The sequence below is a fragment of the Hyla sarda genome, chromosome 8 (genome assembly GCF_029499605.1).
Source record: "Hyla sarda isolate aHylSar1 chromosome 8, aHylSar1.hap1, whole genome shotgun sequence".
NCBI lineage: Eukaryota > Metazoa > Chordata > Amphibia > Anura > Hylidae > Hyla > Hyla sarda.
Window position 1 is genome coordinate 130,311,407 of NC_079196.1, and position 20,106 is coordinate 130,331,512.

Below are 20,106 nucleotides of genomic sequence, written 5' to 3' on the forward strand. Positions count from 1 at the left end.
TGCCAACCTAATGTGGGGGAACAACAACCTAATGTGGGGGAACTATACTGCCAACCTAATGTGGGGGAACTATACTGCCAACCTAATGTGGGGAACTACACTGCCAACCTAATGTGGGCAAACATACTGCCAACCTAATGGGGGGGAACATACTGCCAACCTAATTTGGGGGAACATACTGCCAACCTAATGTGGGGGAACTATAACCTAATGTGGGGGAACTGCAACCTAATGTGGGGGAACATACTGCCAACCTAATGTGGGGGAACTACACCCTAATGTGGGGGAACATACTGCCAACCTAATGTGGGGGAACAACAACCTAATGTGGGGGAACTATACTGCCAACCTAATGTGGGGGAACTATACTGCCAACCTAATGTGGGGAACTATACTGCCAACCTAATGTGGGGTGAACTATACGGCCAACCTAATGTGGGCAAACATACTGCCAACCTAATGGGGGGGAACATACTGCCAACCTAATTTGGGGGAACATACTGCCAACCTAATGTGGGGGAACTAAAACCTAATGTGGGGGAACTACACCCTAATGTGGGGGAACATACTGCCAACCTAATGTGGGGGAACAACAACCTAATGTGGGGGAACTATACTGCCAACCTAATGTGGGGGAACTATACTGCCAACCTAATGTGGGGAACTATACTGCCAACCTAATGTGGGGAACTACACTGCCAACCTAATGTGGGGTGAACTATACGGCCAACCTAATGTGGGGGAACTATACTGCCAACCTAATGTGGGGGAACTATACTGCCAACCTAATGTGGGGGAACTATACTGCCAACCTAATGTGGGGAACTATACTGCCAACCTAATGTGGGGAACTACACTGCCAACCTAATGTGGGCAAACATACTGCCAACCTAATGGGGGGGAACATACTGCCAACCTAATGTGGGGGAACTATAACCTAATGTGGGGGAACTGCAACCTAATGTGGGGGAACATACTGCCAACCTAATGTGGGGAACTATACTGCCAACCTAATGTGGGGAACTATACTGCCAACCTAATGTGGGGAACTATACTGCCAACCTAATGTGGGGGAACTATACTGCCAACCTAATGTGGGGGAACTATACTGCCAACCTAATGTGGGGGAACTATAAAAAATATAAAATTGTACTATTCTGATCCATATAACTCTTTTATTTTTCTGTATATGGGGATGTATGAGGGTTATTTTTTGCGCTGTGATTTGTAGTTTTTATCGGTACCATTTTTGTTTTGATGGGACTTTTCAACTCAACTCAGTAGGGACTCATTAGGGATATAGGTTGAACTTGATGGACTCTGGTCTTTTTTCAACCTCATGAACTATGTTACTATGTTATGTTAATTGCTTTTTAGATATTTTTTATGGTGACCAAAAATGTGCACATCTGGTTAGTGCACTATTACGACTTTTGGGGCCCCTCGTTTGATAAATTTAGTAGCTTTTTTCATGCGATGCGACTTTTTTACGACTTTCGCACTTGATAAATCTCTGACCACTGCAAGTCAAAAATCACTTTTTGCTTTGGTAAGCAAGATTTTTATTTTTTGCTTAGGAGACTGCACAAGCAAAAAGTCGCAGAAAAAAGAGCGTAAGCGCACGTGCGACAATTTTGCGAAAATTTTAAGCAAAAAAAAAACCGACTAAATGCTTTGATAAATGTCCCCCATGGTGTTTGTCTCTTCTGTTACCAAAGAATCATACTCCATTAAGACCGTATTCTACTAGGGATCACAATATATAGTGTATCTTTTACATTGTCCCTGTGGGATGCAGTATGTGGACAGGACCAAACGCTGTTTCAGGGAACTTATGAACAAGCACCGCAATAACACGGCCCATGGGTTTCTTCTACATAGCATTTCACGCCACATGATAGAGTGCCATGTCAGGGATTTCAGCCTTATCCAGGTTACCCCCATAGAACAGGTTGCGAAAGATGTATGCTGGAGATATAACCCCTTGAGACGAAGAGAAAATTTCTGCATACATACCTTGCAGACCTTATCATTGCATGGCCTTGAAATGATCGAGTGTAACTTGTAACCTTTATTCCCATACTATACAAAGTTATTATACCATCCACTGAATGGGATCTGTGTGAATAGTTACCAGGACCTTATGGCCATCACATCCACTGGTTTTAAACGGATACTCCGCCCCTAGACATCTTGTCCCCTATCCAAAGGATAGGCACTAAGATGTCTGATTGTGGGGTCCTGCTGTTGGGTTCCCCCGCGATCTCTCCTGCAGCACCCCTATCATCTGGTGCACAGAGCAAGCTTCGCTCCATGCCTGATGACTGGCGATGCAGGGGCCGGAGTATTTTGACATCACGGCCCCGCCCCCTCAATGCAAGTCTATGGGAAGGGGCGTGACGGCCGCCATAGTCTATGATTTCTGCATTTCTTGGCAACCCAGGAATCCAGATTGACATTGTCGGATTTACTGAAATTTACTATTTTTGTTATTTTTTCAGTGACAACTTTGTCAATCTAATGGTGGAGCAGACAAATCTGTATGCCCAACAGTTTTTTGCCCTGCACCCAGGCTCCTTTTTGGCTAGGCCAAATGGATGGACCTCTGTTAGTGCAGCCGAAATTAGCCTAGTCAAAAAAAACAGTGTCAGGCAATACTGGAGTACTGGAGTAGGGACATCCTCTACCAGACCCCACTGTACTGAATAGCCATGACATGTCCCTGTTTTGAGGTCATACGGAAATGCTTGCATTACACAAATAAGGCAGCTTGTCCCCCCCCCCCCCAAAGTCATTCTGCGTATGACCACCTGTACAAAATCAGGCCGGTCAGTTTGGGGCCAAATTTTGGGAGGCTTATGTCCCTGGAAGGGAGGTCTCTATTAATGAGTCTCTTATCAGCTTTAAGGGGAGACTCCTCTTCCGCCAATATATTCCCACTAAGTGGGCAATGTATGGCGTGAAACTGGAAAAACTTTGTGAGGGTACCTCAGGGTACACTTGCAAGTTTAGAGTGTAGGAGGGAAGGGATTCCTGTATTGAGCCCCCAGAATGTCCCCAGAATGACCCCTCGCTGCCAGATCCACGGTCCCCAAAGAAAAACCAAAAAACCCTTTACATAATACACCTGATAATACCTCTTGAGTTATTTTTTTCCCAAAATGGGTCATGAGTTACTAGTATTTGGGTTTGCATGTTGCCTCAAATGCACAGTGCTCTTTTCCCATCTGAGCCGTGTGCGCATTTTCAGGCAACAGTTTAGAGACGACCACACACAAAACATTCCCAGAATGATGAAACAGAGCATACGGTTTGGGGTGGGCATAATTTTTACTTTTGGCTCTATGCTCTGGGTCATCATTCTGGGCACATATTTGGCATATTAGTAGGAAAATTGCAATTAAAATTTTTCACACGCTGCACATCATCCATTCCTGGAAAATAAATTTATCAAACAGGTGCATTTAAAATGTCTACTTTACCCCTATACCCATTCCTCAGGTGTACTTTCTGTAATGGGTTCACATGTGGGTGTTTCTCTTTTTGTATTTCCCCTGAATGTATGTAACGTCAGCTATTGATATGTCATAGACCTCAAATGCAAACAGACCTCTATGACTTCTAAGCCTTGTTTTACATCCGCACAGCACGTTACCCCATATGTGGATGTATTTCCAGACTCAATAGAAAAAGCCCTCCAAAATTTGTAACACAACTTCTACCATTACCCCCTGTGAAAAAGAAAAAATTGGGTTAACACCAGCATTCTAGTTTTAAAAAATTAAATTTTTCAATTTTATGGCCCACTGTTTCTAACGCCTGTGAAGTGTAAATATTCACTGAACCCCATGTCAGGGCCAGTTTTAGACTAGATGTGGCCCTGGGCAAAAATGAAAAATGGGGCCCCCAGATTGCGTGACCAAAGATCACTATGTTGCGCCCCCTGAAATGTGCTGCATCTCGGCTAATGTGAGTAAATGAGATTGCGCTGTAAACTACAAATGGCCGTGACTACAACATAAGAAATGTAATAATTCCATCCAGGATGAATTTGTGGCTGCAGTAATTTGGGGGTCGTAATGTGACCCCATTTAGTGCATATCAGCTCAGCTCCCCCTTTGCAAGAAGGAAGTGCACGGACAGCTGTGGAGCAACAGCAACTTGTTAGGACATACGTAGAGAAATCCAGCACAAAATAGCATCATAAAATGTATGGTCACTGGAAATCACAGGGTCACAGAAAGCCATACATTTTATGATGCTGTCTTAAGGGTTTAATAAACCAGCTAAAGAGCAAGAACTGATTGGCGTTGGATTTCTCTACATGTGACAACATTTGCTTACATTAGCTGAGATTCAGCACAATTCAGGGAGAACAACATGACGATCTTTTACTGTGCAACCCATTTTTATCATGTAGCCCTAACCGAATATTGTAACCATGTCCTTGTAATAGTCACTGCACACAGATAAACAGTGATCTTCTCAATGCTACCTATCAGTAATAGCGCCCACATATACTATAAGGCTAAGTTCACAGACGGAATGTCCACATGGAGAATCCCCATGCGGATATTCCGCAAACTGGGGGACACCGGCATAATATCCTGGCGCTAGGACTGCATAGGAATGCACCCTGTCATAGACAGCTATGCATTCAATTCGGACTCCGCACAAAGAAAGAATGTGTTCATTCTTTGTGCGGACACAGAAAATGGAATTTCTGTGTCAGAAACATCTGCGGATCCGCCGGTGACCCGACCCATTTTATGCCTCCAGCTGTTGCCACCCCCTTTCCCCGCCTCTCCCGCCCCTGGCCTGCTCGCAGCGGCAATCTGCCACTGCGAGCACCCACACAGGAGGCCTGCGAGTTGCCGAGTCCACTCTGCCATCGCAGAGCAGCCGTGATGTCTGAGAGCAAGCCAGGGGTGTGCGAGGTGAGGTGGCAACAGCTGGAGGCACAAAATAGGTCTGGTCACTGGCGGATCCCCAGCGTGAAATACGCTGCGGATCCGTTATGTGTGAGCCTTCCCTAACAGTGATCTTCTCAGTGCTGCCTGTCAGTAATAGCGCCCACATATACTATAACAGTGATTGTCTCAGTGCTGCCTGTCAGTAATAGCGCTTATTTTATTCTTTACACAGTAATAGTTTTCCTTTTAATGCCCCACACTGTACAAATGCCCCTTTTCTGCTCCTTACTGTATAATAAAGCCCATCTTCATACTCCTTACTATACTACAGATCACTAGTGTTGAGCGGCATAGGCTGTATTCGAATTCGCGATATTTCGCGAATATATGGACGAATATTCGTCATATATTTGCAAAATTTGCATATTCGTAATATCCGTGTAAAATTTTCGCATATGCGAAAATTTGCATATGCAAAAATTAGCATAAACGAAAATTTGCATGTGCGAAAATTAGCATAAGCGAAAATTTGCATATGCAAATTTTCACATATGCGAAAATTCATACGCCAGTCTCACACAGTAGTATTAGAGCCTTCTTTACACCACACAAGCTGGAAGCAGAGAGGGATGAACACTGTGATGTGTACTGTGAAAAAAAAAAAAGAATAGTGCTATATTTGCGAATATTCGCAAATTCGCGAATATACGATATTCGCGAATAAAATTTGCATTGCGAATATTCGAGAGCAACACTACAGATCACGGCCCAAAAAAAATTACCCTCATTCAGCCCTGTATATGGAAAAATTAGAAAGTTATAGGGGCCAGAATAGGGAGATTTTAAACAAACTTATTTTGAGTTTTTAACCCCTTAAAGGGGTATTCCGGGCAAAAACAGATGTCTGATCGCGGGGGGCCTGCTGCTGAGACCCCCAGCAATCTCCCTGCAGCACCCGCATTCTATGCGGGTGCTGAATCTCCAGTTTTGGAAACCTCCGGGTTTCCGGGACTGGGGACGTGACGTCATGCCACGCCCCCTCCATTCATGGAGATTCAGCGGGTGCTGCAGGGAGATCGCGGGGATAGCTCAGCAGCAGCCCCCCCGCGATCGGACATCTTATCCCCTATCCTTTGGATAGGGGATAAAATGTTTTTGCCCAGAATACCCCTTTAAGGACACAGCCCATTTTCACCCTAAGGACTCAGCAAATTTTCATTTTTGCATTTTAATTTTTTTCCTCCTCCCTTCCTAAAAATCATAACGCTTAAAATTTTGCACCTACAGACCCTTATAAGGTTTTTTTTTTCTTTGCATTACCAATTGTCCTTTCTAATGACATCACTTATTTTATAATATAATCTACATCGAAACAAAAAAATTATTTGTGGGGTGAAATAAAAAAAACGCCATTTTGTAACTTTTGGGGGCTCCTGTTTCTACGCAGTGCACTTTTCAGTAGAAATGACAGCTTATCTTTATTCTGTAGATCAATACGGTTACAAGAATACCCAATTTAGAAGGTTTTTATTTTATTTTAATACTTTAAAAAATTATAAACTACATGCACCAAAATTAGTATGTTTAAAATTGGCATCTTCTGACCCCTATAACCTTTTTATTTTTTCACATACAGGGCTATTTGGGGCTCATTTTTTGCGCCGTTTTCTGTAGTTTTTATCTGTATAATTTTTGTTTTGATGGGACTTTTTGATCACTTTTTATTAATATTTTTATGGAATATGAAGTGACCAAAAATGTACAACTTTGGACCTTGGTATTTTTTTTATGTGTACGCCATTGGCCATGCGGTTTAGCTAACCTTATATTTTAATAGTTCGGACATTTATGCACGTGGTGATACCACTTATGACAATTTTTATTCTTTATTACATTATTTTATTTAAAAAATGAGAAAAGGGGGTTATTTAGACTTTTAATAGGGAAGGGGATAATTAACTTTTAATACCTTTAGTTTTTTTTTTAGCCCCTGGAAATACTGATCAATGCTATGCCATAGCATAACATTGATCAGTGTTCTCGGCACTCTGCTGCTCTAGCCTGGAGGAGTAGATCGCCGATCGGATGACAGAAAGGCATGGAACAGTAGATCGCCGATCGGATGACAGAAAGGCAGGTGAAGACCCTCCCATTGTCCTCTCAGCTGATCGGGACATCATGATTTTGTTGTGATAGTCTCGATCAGCTCCGCTGAGCTGCCGGGATTCTTTTACTTTCGTTTTAGACACTGCGATCAACTTTGATTGCGGCGTCTAAAGGGTTAATGCCAGGCATTGGCCCGATCGGCGGTGCCCGGCATTAGCCGTGGGTCCTGGCTGCCCGTAGCAACCGGGCTGGTGAGAACGGTTTAAACCCGGTAAATGGGACCAGGGGTTACAGGCATGCCCTGCGTCCTTAAGCGGTTAGAAGTACAATAATAGAAAATAATATAATATGGGGATCATTTACAACGTATGGACCTTTAGAATAAAGAGAACCTGTCAGTTTTACCATAAAGTGCACTGCATGAAAAATAATCCTCCAAAATTGCGGTTTTCTTTTCAATCTCCGCACAAAATATTTTTTTTGTTGCGCCGTACATTTTATGGTAGAATGAAAGGTGTTATACAAAGTACAGTGACCCCCCCGACATACGATGGCCCTGAAATATGATCAAATCGACATACAATGCTTTTTTATGTCGGGGCCATCGCATTAAGTGCTATCCGGCAGCGCAAAATGCTTAAGCTGCTGCCGGATAGCAGCTTAATGTTCCCTGTGTGGTGCGGTAAGTATTGCTTACCCCTCCACGATGCTCCGGGGTGCCCTTCGGGTCCAGCGCTGGTCCTCCGGTGTCTTCTCGGCCCTCTCCGGTGACGTCAATACGAAGCTGCGCACGCCGTCCCGTCATCCAATAGGAACGGCGTACGCGGCGCCGTAATGACATCGCTACGTAGGCCCAGTAAGGACTTGTGGAAGACAGCGGAGGACCGGAGAAGACCAGGAGAGCCCAGCGGAGGCCCGGGGTCACCATCGGGAGCGGCGGGGACACCATCGGGAACGGCGGGGACTGGTGAGTACAGCTTCCTATACTTTACATTGCACGGATCCCTCAACATACAATGGATTCGACAAACGATGGCTCGTTTGGAACGAATTACCATCGTATGTTGAGGGACCACTGTACAATAGATGGTGCAAAAAAACAAGTACCATATGGGTCTGTGGATGGAAAAATAGAAGGGTTATGGCAAAAATCTGAATTAGCTGTGTCCTCAAGGGGTTAAAATCTTAATTCAGCCCCCACAATATCTGTCAGCGGTTCCACACTAGTTACAGCAAATATGTGCTGTAATTGAATATTTAATACCCCCCCCCCATACTTTCCCCTATTACCTTATTACCTTTCTTTTTATTCATTGTACATAGCCCATTCACACGCCACAGGCTTACTATGGATCTTCCAAGACCTGCGATGACATCATCAGGAGTCCTAGCCTATAGGATTCATCGCAGGTCCTAGAAGGTCCATAGTAAGTCTATTAGTGCTATCTATGGGCTGTCTGCAGCCCGGACAGCTTTAGGGCTATACTTACACTACCATTACGGCATTTTGCACAAAATCACACAATTTTTCTCCTTATACCCCTTGTAAGCATGAAAAAAATGGGGCTACAAGAACATGTTAGTGTAAAAAAATGGAGATTTTGAGTTTTCTCCTCCACTTTGCTGCTATTTCTGTGAAACACCTAAAGGGTTAGCAAAGTTTCTGAATGACATTGTGAATACTTTGAGGGGTGCAGTTTCTATTATGGAGTAATTTATGGGGGATTTCTTACAGAAAGGCCCCTCAAATCCACTTTAAACTGAACGGGTCGTGAAAATATTTGTGATTGCTGCGAAACGTTGAAGCATTCAAAATTTAAAAACATGTCTAAATTATGATGCCAACATATCAATCAATATAGAATTCATTTGGCATGTGCAATTTCCTTACAAGCAGAGAGTTTAAAAATTATAAAAATGCTAAACTGGTGCCAGATTGTTTAACAGATTTGTGTATTACTTCTATTTAAAAATCTTAATCCTTCCAGTACTTATCAGCTGCTGTATACACTAGAGGAAGTTCTTTTCTTTTTAAATTTATTTAGCAGAGACCACTGTGATCAGACAGAAAAGAAATTTAAAAAGAAAAATAACTTCCTCTAGTGTATACAGCAGCTGATAAGTACTGGAAGGATTAAGATGTTTAAATATAAATAATGTACAAATCCGTTTAACGTTCTGGCACCAGTTAATTAAAAAACCTCTTTAACCTCTTCAGGACACAGGGCGTATGGATACGCCCTGCATTCCGAGTCCTTAAGAACTGAGGGCGTATCCATACGCCCGTGGGAAATCCGGTCCCCACCGCTAGCCGGTTGGGGACCGGAGCCGGATGCCTGCTGAAATCATTCAGCAGGCACCCTGGCACATCGTCCAGGGGGGTCCCTGAGACCCCCCCCCCCCCCCCCCCCCCCCCATGTCGGCGATCAGAGAAAATCGCATGTCAATTCAGACATGCGATTTTCTCCAATTCCGGGATGATCGGGTCTCTGGTGACCTGATCACCCGGAAAATAGGGCTGATCGGAGTTGTCAGCGACAGCCCTGATCAGCCTAAAGGATCGGAGTGAGGTCGCAAAGCTGCGATCTACTCCCATCCCCGGCCATTACTCAGAACGGAGTTCTGACCAATGGCAGCGCAGGACAGGGGGTTGCCATGGCAACCCCCCGTTCTGCCCGCCCCTGGATGTCGAGGGGCTCTGGGAAGAAGATGGAGACCGTACCTGCAGGAGAAGATGCCATCTGCTGGATCCTGGTCAGGTAGGGAATCCACAGTGGGGGGGAGGGGGGATTGAAAGTGAAAGTAAATCAATCTTTACTGTGGCAACCACTAGGGGGGCCAAACTGCAACTCCCAGCATGCCCCGACAGCCAAAGGCTGTCTGGGCATGCTGGGAGTTGTAGTTTTGCAACATCTGGAGGGTCACAGTTTGGAGACCACTGTTACAGTGGTGCCCAAACAGTAGCCCTCCAGATGTTGCCAAACTACAACTCTCAGCATGCCTCGACTGCCCATGCATGCTGGGAGTTGTAGTTCTGTAACATCTGTCCCTTCAGATTTAGCAATTTTCATGACATTTTTGAAAATTGCTGCTCTACTTTGAAGCCCTCTAATTTTTTCAAAAAGCTAAAATATGTCCATTTTATGATGCCAACATAAAGTGGACATATTGTGTTTGTGAAGAAAAATAAAATGTATTTGGAATATCCATTTTCCTTACAATTAGAGAGCTTCAAAGTTAGAAAAATGCAAAATTTTCAAAATTTTCATGAAATTTTGTGATTTTTCACCATAAAAGGATGCAATTAACGCTGAAAATTTACCACCAAAATAAAGTAGAATATGTCACGAAAAAACTTTCTCAGCATCAGAATATTCGGTAAAAGCGTTTTCGCGTTATTAGTTCGTAAAGTGACGGTGGTCATAATTGCGAAAAAGGGCTCAGTCCTTAAGGTGAAAAAGGGCTGAGTCCTTAAGGGGTTAAGGCCAAAATGTGCCCTAAGGGGTTAAGGTACAATACCCTTTGTGTGGCTAATGTCAGATGTAAAATGAAAAATAACCAAAATATTAAAGTGGATGGTAACATGCCATAAAAACAAAGCTGAATCCTTGAATTATTGTGCCAGGAGTGGCATAAAGTCACCCAACAGCAATAAGACTGGTGGAGAGCATGGCATGCATAAAAGCTGTGATTAAAACTCACAAAGCACTTAGGCTGGATTTCCACTTGGCGTATTTTTGGAAAACTGCCACTTCAGTTGTCAGAAGCCAGAAGTAGATCCAGCAGGAAAGCAATGTATAAGCTGCGAAGTATAAGTATGGCCCAAAAAACTGGCAAGTGGAAACCCAGCCTAATAGACGAGAGACTGTTAATGGCTCCAGTTACAGTCACTAAGATTGAATATATTACAAACTTGGCACTCATATGCTGGTGAGTCAGAAGATATTTATTTTGACAGTCCAGAACATCACAAAATATTGAAGTTTCCGTCCTTTCCGGACCTTCCTCAGAATAATACTAAACAAAATGGAAAAAATACAGAAAATCAGAAATCATGGCATGGATGTCAAGATAAGCATCTGTATATAAAGTGGTATATAGAAAGTATATACATAGTGGTAATAATACATATTTACATCATATTCATATAATAGATACAATAGATATAGGGAGTAACATGCAAGGAATTATGGTGATATGCTCATAAATGGATGTCTGAAAAATTCTATCATGGGGTATATTGAGCATTTATATCTGGAGCAATATATAGGAACTGACGGTTCAGTCATACACCAGATAATTAGTAAAAATAGCAGCAACATAATGTTAAAACATTACAAAGGAGGAGCATCATCCCAGCTAGTATTCCGATTGAGGAAGAAGAACATAAATGAAAAAGTAGCATATTATATCCATATTAACTCATATAAGGACTGATTGGTGGTTCACATGTTTGTTAAGTCAATAACACACTGTGAGGAAAGAGTGTCAAGGATTCAAACCAGTGAAGAGTGCAGTAGGGCATTGCACAAGCATAAGGTACAAGATAACAAATGTATCTTACTTACCAGGACTGTTGCGGAGGGGAGATTAAAGGGGTACTCCGATGGAAAACTTAAATTTTTTTAATCAACTGGTGCCAGAAAGTTAAACAGATTTGTATATTATTTAGATAAAGAGTGTAATGTCCGGCACTGCTGCTGATATTCTCACGTAATTGGACTATGGGACGTGTAGGAGTATTCCCCGAAGTGTTGGTGGTGCTCTGACTATGAGTAGTAAATCACAGATCTTGAAGCAAAGAGGAATGGTAGAAAAAGTCGGCAGACTCACCAAAGACTTCTTTTCCAGGGTAATTTCTTTATTTCATACTCACATATAAAAGGTAGATACAAAAGGTGGGAGAGGGATCGCAGTGGGGGGTATTCACTGTCTGGCGACAGACTCTGTTTCGCTCGGTGCTCGAGCTTCTTCTGGCCAGAAGAAGCTCGAGCACCGAGCGAAACAGAGTCTGTCGCCAGACAGTGAATACCCCCCACTGCGATCCCTCTCCCACCTTTTGTATCTACCTTTTATATGTGAGTATGAAATAAAGAAATTACCCTGGAAAAGAAGTCTTTGGTGAGTCTGCCGACTTTTTCTACCATTCCTCTTTGCTTCAAGATCTGAGATTTGTATATTACTTCTATTAAAAAATCCTAATCCTTCCAGTACTTATTAGCTGCTGAATACTACAGAGGAAGTTCTTTTCAAATTTCTTTTCTGTCTGACCACAGTGCTCTCTGCTGACATCTCTGTCCATTTTAGGAACTGTCTATGGGGATTTCCTCCTACTCTGGATAGTTCTTAAAATGGACAGAGGTGTCAGCAGAGAGCTTTGTGGTCATGATGTCAGCAGAGAGCTCTGTGTTCCAAAAAGAAAAGAATTTCCTCTATAGTATTCAGCAGCTAAGAAGTACTGGAAGGATTAAGATTTTTTAATAGAAGTAATTTACAAATCTGTTTAACTTTCTGGCACCAATGGATAAAAAAAGTTTTCCACCGGAGTACCCCTTTAAGGAGAAAAATGGCCAAGTGCCGTGCTGCAGAGCAGGATGTGCAGTGACCGAAGTCACTAGAGAGGTCTGTGGAAAACTGAAAGTAGCGTGGCTATGAGTCCGGCCGGAGCTGAAAATGAGGCTGCTGTGACGTCACCTGCGCTGCGCTCAGAGTGGGGGAGTCGGAAAATGCGCGTCACTGGAGCGCAAATGCGTTTCAAAGCTCCAGTGTGCAGTCCTGGACCCATAGACAGAAGAAGGAGGGCATTAATAACATTGTGACTCAATACTCAAGAGACCAATATATGGCGGGTATAATCAAAATTATAACCTATAGATCACCGAAGTGATCCAAAGATACCCTATTTCCCATATAAAATTAAACCTTTATTAATTTATATTAAACACACCAAAATCAAAAGCAATTTACTCCATAAACGTAATTAGAATTCCACATATAATAGTGCCAGGCTGGCCACTCAGATCTGATGTTACTATTCCCCTGTATTTAAATCATTACTCGACCCCCCTCGACATGTTTCGCTGCTGAACGCAGTTTTGTCAAGAGGCCAGCGGGCACTGAGAGCAATAACGCCGAACAGGGTGTTTTAAAACCTCTCTTCATGACAACATCCTGTGGGAAATGGAAAATTCCGAAGATCTAATAGGTTGCCAAGATGTGCGGACCAATCCGCATCCCATCAATCATACTGACAGCTGGATGCGCCTATGGATATCGCCGAGATTCCAACGAATCCAGATATACCTAGGAGGAATGCTCCGTGATTGGTAAGCCTATTCCCGTGACGTGTCTGCGCAAAAACGTCTGTGCCGACACTTAGAGTTCTATGCTCCTTCGGGCTGTGCTGCGCTATAACCCCTGCGCTAACACTTAGGCTGTCACTGCTCTGTCGGAGCTAACCAAGTCCGTGGTGCGCACTGCCGTCTCTAAGTGTTTGCGCAGCACGAACCTGGCTAACTCCGACGGAGTAGTGACAGCCCTTTAAGATATCTAAGTGTTAGCGCAGGGATTATCACGCAGCAAAGCCCGAAGGACCATAGAAATCTAAGTGTCGGCGTAGACGTTTTCGAGCATACACGTCACGGGAATAGGCTTACCAATCACGGAGCATTCCTCCTTGGTATATCTGATTTCGTTGGAATCTCGGCGATATCCATAGGCGCATCCCTCTGTCAGTATGATTGATGGGATGCGGATTGGTCCGCACATCTTGGCAACCTATTAGATATTAGGAATTTTCCATTAACCACAGGATGTTGTCATGAAGGGAGGTTTTAAAACCCCCTGTTCTGCGTTTTTGCTCTCAGTGCCTGCTGTCCTCTTGACAAAGCTGCGTACAGCAGTGAAACATGACGAGGGGGGCCGAGTAATGATTTTAATACAGTGATCACTCCTTAACCCATTCTGCACACTGCAGGTGCATATGGGGAATAGTAACATCAGATCTGAGTGGCCAGCCTGGCACTATTATATGTGGAATTTTAATTAGGTTTATGGAATAAATTGCACTGGAATTTTAATCTTTTGATTTTGGTGTGTTTAATATAAATTAATAAAGGTTTAATTTTATATGGGAAATAGGGTATCTTTGGTTCACTTCGGTGATCTATAGGTTATACTAATAACATTGTGTTGACAGAAAAGAGTAATAGAATCTCAGGATAGGAAAGAAAATATGCATAAGTGCAGAAAATATGAGAATATAGTAAAATAGTATTTAGGAAACAAAGGGGTAAGAGTATGAATGAATGGAATAAGTGTGATAAAGAGAAACTAATTGGTTGATAAACAATATCATATATAGTGCCAACTTTATGCATCTTTGTCAATGAAGATACAATAATAGAACAAGGGTTACTTTCAAAGCAATTATAACTTTGTATTTGTGAATTTTATCAAGATATATGTGCTTGAGTGATTGAAAGTTTTTCAGGGGAAAACTGTGCATTTGATGATGAGGAGTACAAAAATTCTGTAGTACCTTTTTGGGCCACCATTAGTCTGGATATAAGTTGTTGGCTATGAGGTGGGCATGAAGGCATAGAGGTTTCATATGATCTCCTGTGGCAGATTTGCCCACAGATGTTGCAGCTGGGCTATAGATCCTGCACACTGGTTGACAAAGCTGATGTACCAACTGGTCCCATAAATGCTCAACTAGCAATAAATCTGGTGACCAGGCAGGCCAAGGAAATGTTGCAATCCTGGGACATTCCTGGGAAATCCTTGCTGTGTGTGTGTGTGAGCATTATCCTGCTCAAAAACGACAGTTAGAAGCCCTGCCATGAGAGGCAACACGTGACTGAATCACTCAGCTTTTAGTGTCCCTCATATCACTACTAGAGGTGACCGATAGTGATGAGTGGCACAGGCCATATTCGAATTCGCCATACTTCGCGAATATATGGATGAATATTCGTCCTATATTCGCGAATTTTGCATATAAGTTCATTTTTTTTCCCATGCAAAATTCGTGATGAAATTCGTAAAGTGCTCATTCACGATTATATCTTTCAACTAACTACTTTCCTATTAGTTGCTAGGGATGTTACTAACCTCTGACAACTGTATTTGCATCCTTCTCATTGGCCCACAAGCTAAAAGAAGGGAGGGATCAGTGTAGGGATCGACCGATATCGATTTTTTAGGGCCAATACAGATACCGATAATCTGTGACCTTTCAGGCCAATAGCTGATAACTTATACCGATATTCCGGTATAAGTTATCTGCTATCTCCCCTCACCCTGCCCCGCAGAAGCCACTGCAGATCAATGATTTAAAGCTGGTGCTTTAAATCAATGAACTGCAGCGGCTTTTGCGGGGCCAGAGACCGCCGCCGCCGCCTCCCGCTTCTCTCCCCCTGCCTGTCCTGGGGTCCTCCCTAGTCCAACCATCGCCACTGCCCCATTGCCTCCCCCATCCCCTGCGCTACTTCTGGCTCTGGCGGCGTCCTGAGCAGTCACTGTGCGCACTGATGGTGACGGGGCGTTCAGGACGTCACTCGTCATTGCGCTGTGCAGCGCGCAGGACGCAGCAGCAGCCAGAAGTAGCGCAGACCCCAGGAACAGGTAATTATAAAACCGGGGATGGGGGAGGCAATGGGGCGGCGACGGCGGTGGTCTCTGGCTGGGGGGGCATTATCGGCAAGATAATTACCGATACCGATAATGTCCAAAATAGTGAATATCGGACGATAATATCGGCCAAACCGATAATCCCTAGATCAGTGTCCTCTGGAAGGGCTGATATTTGCAAATTTTCGCATATACAAAATATTTGCGGTCCACACTGACTCACACAATAAATAATATTGGAGCCTTCTTTTGGACCACAAGCTGGAAGCAGGGAGGGATGATCACTTTTTATCATTGTGATGTGTACAGGGGGAAAAAAAAGAATATTCCTCATAATGAATATATTTAGCTATATTCTAAATATTCGCGAAATCGTGAAGTGCCGATATTCGCGGTAAAAATGCGCAATTCGAATAATTGCGCTCAACACTAGTGGCCGACTGTTGTATGCAATGGCTTCCCAAATAATTACACCAGCAGTTGGAGTAGTGTGTCAAGTCTGAAATCTGTTCACCATATGCACATGCTTCCAACACCTCCTAAAAGCTTGGTCAGAATGGCTTTTCAGTTCGTCAAAATGACCATCCTGCTTTACTCAGTCCAATGATGCATGCCTTCTCAAAGTCTGTCAACTTGACAAAATGTCCTTAACTGCATTGTAGAGGCCTGTTTAGCAGTCAGCAATTTCTCACCAAGAGATATACTACCCAGAAGTAGGCTTTTTAAAGGACAGTGGGGGAACCAATTTTATGCCCTCTTATGGCAAGACCCAGTGTCTAAACAGACCACACCTGTAATTATTTACATATCTGTAGAAATATAACAGTATGCAGAGTTTTTGCAGCAATCTGATATTTTTCTTTCTCAGAATGTATATATACTATGAGATATAAGACAGTGTTTAGGCTTTTTAAAGGGTTGTATGTGCACGTTATGTTTTATGTTTTTTTTTTTACAGGTGTTTTAGGTATAACATTATGTGTCACTAATATACAGTTGTTAAAAGTTTGGTGCCTTTTCCTTTCTCAAAAAGGCACTTGTTAGTACTCTCTTTTCTATTCACCGCACAGTGCCATACTAGACATGACTGTTGATGGTGAGATATATAAAAACGTGCCCCTCAATTAGCAACCATGTTTCAGAATGAATGTCATGCATGAGAAGGACTATACTTACAAGAAATGCCCAGACTTCTTCACAGAAGTGAAGTGGCACATGGTGTTTATAACACTTTAAAATAAAATAGCATGGACAACTCTGTTCATAATTGACTTCTGTTATGCCTGATGATGCTACATTAAGTATTGCAATCCAGATAACCTTTTGATGAACTGGAAGATTACTCATTCTTAGGCCTCATTTACAGTCGTAATATGGATGCTAAAACACATACACCATACAGCCATCTAAATTAGGTTTCACTGTGTTTTATAAAGACAAAACTCTGAATGCTGAATATCCTTCAACTCTTCTATGGGAAAGGGGCAAGCCTCCCTGCAATCCATAGCAAACGGAAAAAATGCGCTGAACAACTTCTATTCTTATCAATGAAACTTCACTTTATAATGATTGAAGCCTTCATTTTTAAATTAAGTTTTGAATAAACAAAGGGGTTTTCTGAGCAAGAAAAATATTTTCTTCAGGGTGGGGGAGGGGTATATAGATAATTATTCTATACTCTCCTCCTCTGGTCCCCCCGCAGCTGCTCGACCGATGCTCTCGGTTCTCTGCTGGTTTCTGTTTCATGTCATCCTGGTTTCACAGGACCTGCCTGCTCTGTCAATCAGTGACTGAGGCGGGACACTGCTGCGGCCACTGAGTGGGCAGGTCCTGTTTAGTAAGATCAGCAGAGGACCAGGAACATTATTGTGGCAGGGGACCATAGGAGGTGGGTATGGTATGTTTTTATTATTTTTACATCACCCCAAGCCCCGAAGAAAATTGTTGTTTTCTTGAACTACTTATTTAATAAGTAAGTGGTACCATTGTAATTGATTTCAGCAGATTTTACCTTCTAAACAAAATAACAATGAATGAATCAAAGACTCAGATGTTAAATTAAATTGTTAGTTACTGTGATGCAATAAATGTAAGCTGGATCCAGAAAATGTATTTATACTAGAGTAGAAATGCATGACACTGTTCTTATTATTTTAGAGACACTTTATTTTATGAAGACTTTCATCTACAAGATGTTCTTAAAAAATACAAGGCTTTATATCAAGACAACAATCAAGCAAACTTGGTGTTATCATACATCTGCAAGGATGAAGGTAAAGCTCTTCATTATTTCAACAACCCCCCCTCGGAATTAGTGGGATATGATTAAGATGTAGTGCATAAAAGTATAGTGAACATTTTCTCATGATAAAGTAATTTTGCATGCAGTGCATCCTATTATTGCAAAATTCTGTTCTTATATAAATAAATACTAAAAGGTTTTATACCCATATGAAAAACTAGAATGTCCCCATGGAATAAGTTTTAAGGGAGTATTCCAGGATCATAACATTTTTTTGTTCATGATTTATCAAAATGTGTTAGGGAAAAACTGGAGAGATTTTGCCCACAATGACCAATCACAGCTACACTTGTCTATCTTAATGAGCTCTGGTAAACTGAAAGCTGAGCTGTGATTGGCTGCTATGGGCAAAATCTCTCCAGTTTTTCTTCCACAAATTTTAAAAATAGGGGCCTTTCTATTCTGCTGGGGGTATGGTAACAATAAGTGATACTCTCCCTTTTCCACCCAGTTCTCCACAGATGGTGTTCCAGCATTTTCTGTCCCCTGCTGGACACTGCTTGTTCCTGCTGCAAATCATCTAAGCAGAACCTGCCTGAGATGAAACACCATTGTGGCCAATGATTGGCTGGGTGGGCAGGTCCTACTAAAATGTCTAATCTTGGAAGCAGGAATGATCAATGAAGAGTAGGGGACTGTAAGGTGTTCGAATGGGAGCTGCAGAGCCCCCAGGATAATAATAAAAAAAATATAATACTGGAATACCCCTTTGAAGGATTTTTCATGTTTTATAAAAAAAAAATAAAAAAAAATGTGGCCATTTTTAAATGAGTTATGAAGTAATAGAAAAACAGAACTCATTTCTTTCAAAAACCACTTCCTGTCTGTCTCCAGGTTGGGTGTGGTTCTGCAGCTCAGTTTCATTGAAGTGAATGGAGGCAGGTTTTAATACAACACACAACCTGGGGACAGACTCTGATCTCTTTTTGAAATAAATAAGCTCTGTTTTTTTATTCCTGGATTACCCCTTTAAGGGGTAATCCGGTGGAAATTATATATTTTTTTTTAACTTCCTCCAGAAAGTTAAATCTAGAGAGAGGGAGGAAGGCGCCTCATGTGCGGGATCAGCAGATCTTGTTAGTGGGGGTGGGGGACGGTAATTCCCAAGCCGCTTACCAAAGTTGGTTGTGCGCCCACACACAAGGTAAAGGTAAAATGCAGAATAAATGTAAATGAAGGTCCACTGCAGCCCTCCTGGGTAGAAGTAAAATCAAAACAGAATGACCATGAATTCAGGAGTTCGTCCGGCGCAGAGAGGAACCATCAGGAAGCCAAATAAAATCAATGGATTTATTAAATGCAACGCGTTTCGCTGCGCATGCGCAGCTTCATCAGGCATAACAAGAGAAGGCTGGTAACAGATATATATACCCCCAGGAATTAACCATTAGATTACTTTTTGAAAGAGTTGTTGCATAAAATTACATGTCCACTTCTGAAGTTAAGGTTGTTCTTTTCTGTCTAAGTAATCTCTGATGACACGTGTCTCGGGAAACGCCCAGTTTAGAAGCAAATTCCCATAGCAAACCTCTTCTAAACTGGGCGGTTCCCGAGACACGTGTCATCAGAGATTACTTAGACAGAAAAGAACAACCTAAACTTTAGAAGCTCATAAGTACTGAAAGGATAAAGATTTTTTTATAGAAGTAATTTACAAATCTGTTTAACTTTCAGTTGATATATAAAAAAAAGTTTTTTTCCTGGATAACCCCTTTAAGGGGCTGTAAAGTTAGTGTAGTTCATAATATAGCGTATGTACCTGTTTTTTTTTTTTTATAGTGGTATTGCAATTCTTCTGTGATTTTTTGCCCCAATGTTTATTTTTAACAGCCTCAGGTTTTCCCAGGTTGCAGTGTGGCCTGAGACATTACATCACTAGTCAGGTGTTCAGAGGGAGCCTGCCTTTGCTTCAATGGGGGGACCAACCGCTGGGTAGGTGGGAGATCTTTCTGCAAGAATTGTTGCTTTGCAAAGGATGGAGGCACCAGGTCAGAAAACACTGGTCTATTGCATGGAAGGAATCACAAGTGTGTTTCAAAGGGTGGGGTGGCTGATGTATGGGAGCAAGAAAAGTGACCTCACACATACAAGGAATCATGAGAGTTTGTAATCATGGCTTGTAGTAAATGCCATTGATCCTACTTACAGGGT

General features: G+C 42.4%; 1 protein-coding gene across 7 annotated transcripts in view; it reads left to right on the forward strand.

The window, feature by feature from the left end:
• The window catches only part of LOC130284828 (glucose-1-phosphate thymidylyltransferase-like), a 548,309-nt gene that overhangs the window by 314,715 nt on the left and 213,488 nt on the right, over positions 1 to 20,106 (forward strand). For all 7 annotated transcript variants that reach the window (XM_056535667.1, XM_056535670.1, XM_056535671.1 and 4 more), the window contains one exon: positions 17,811 to 17,926. In XM_056535667.1, the coding sequence (XP_056391642.1) occupies positions 17,811 to 17,926 (116 nt within the window). The remainder of the gene's footprint in view (positions 1 to 17,810; positions 17,927 to 20,106) is intronic.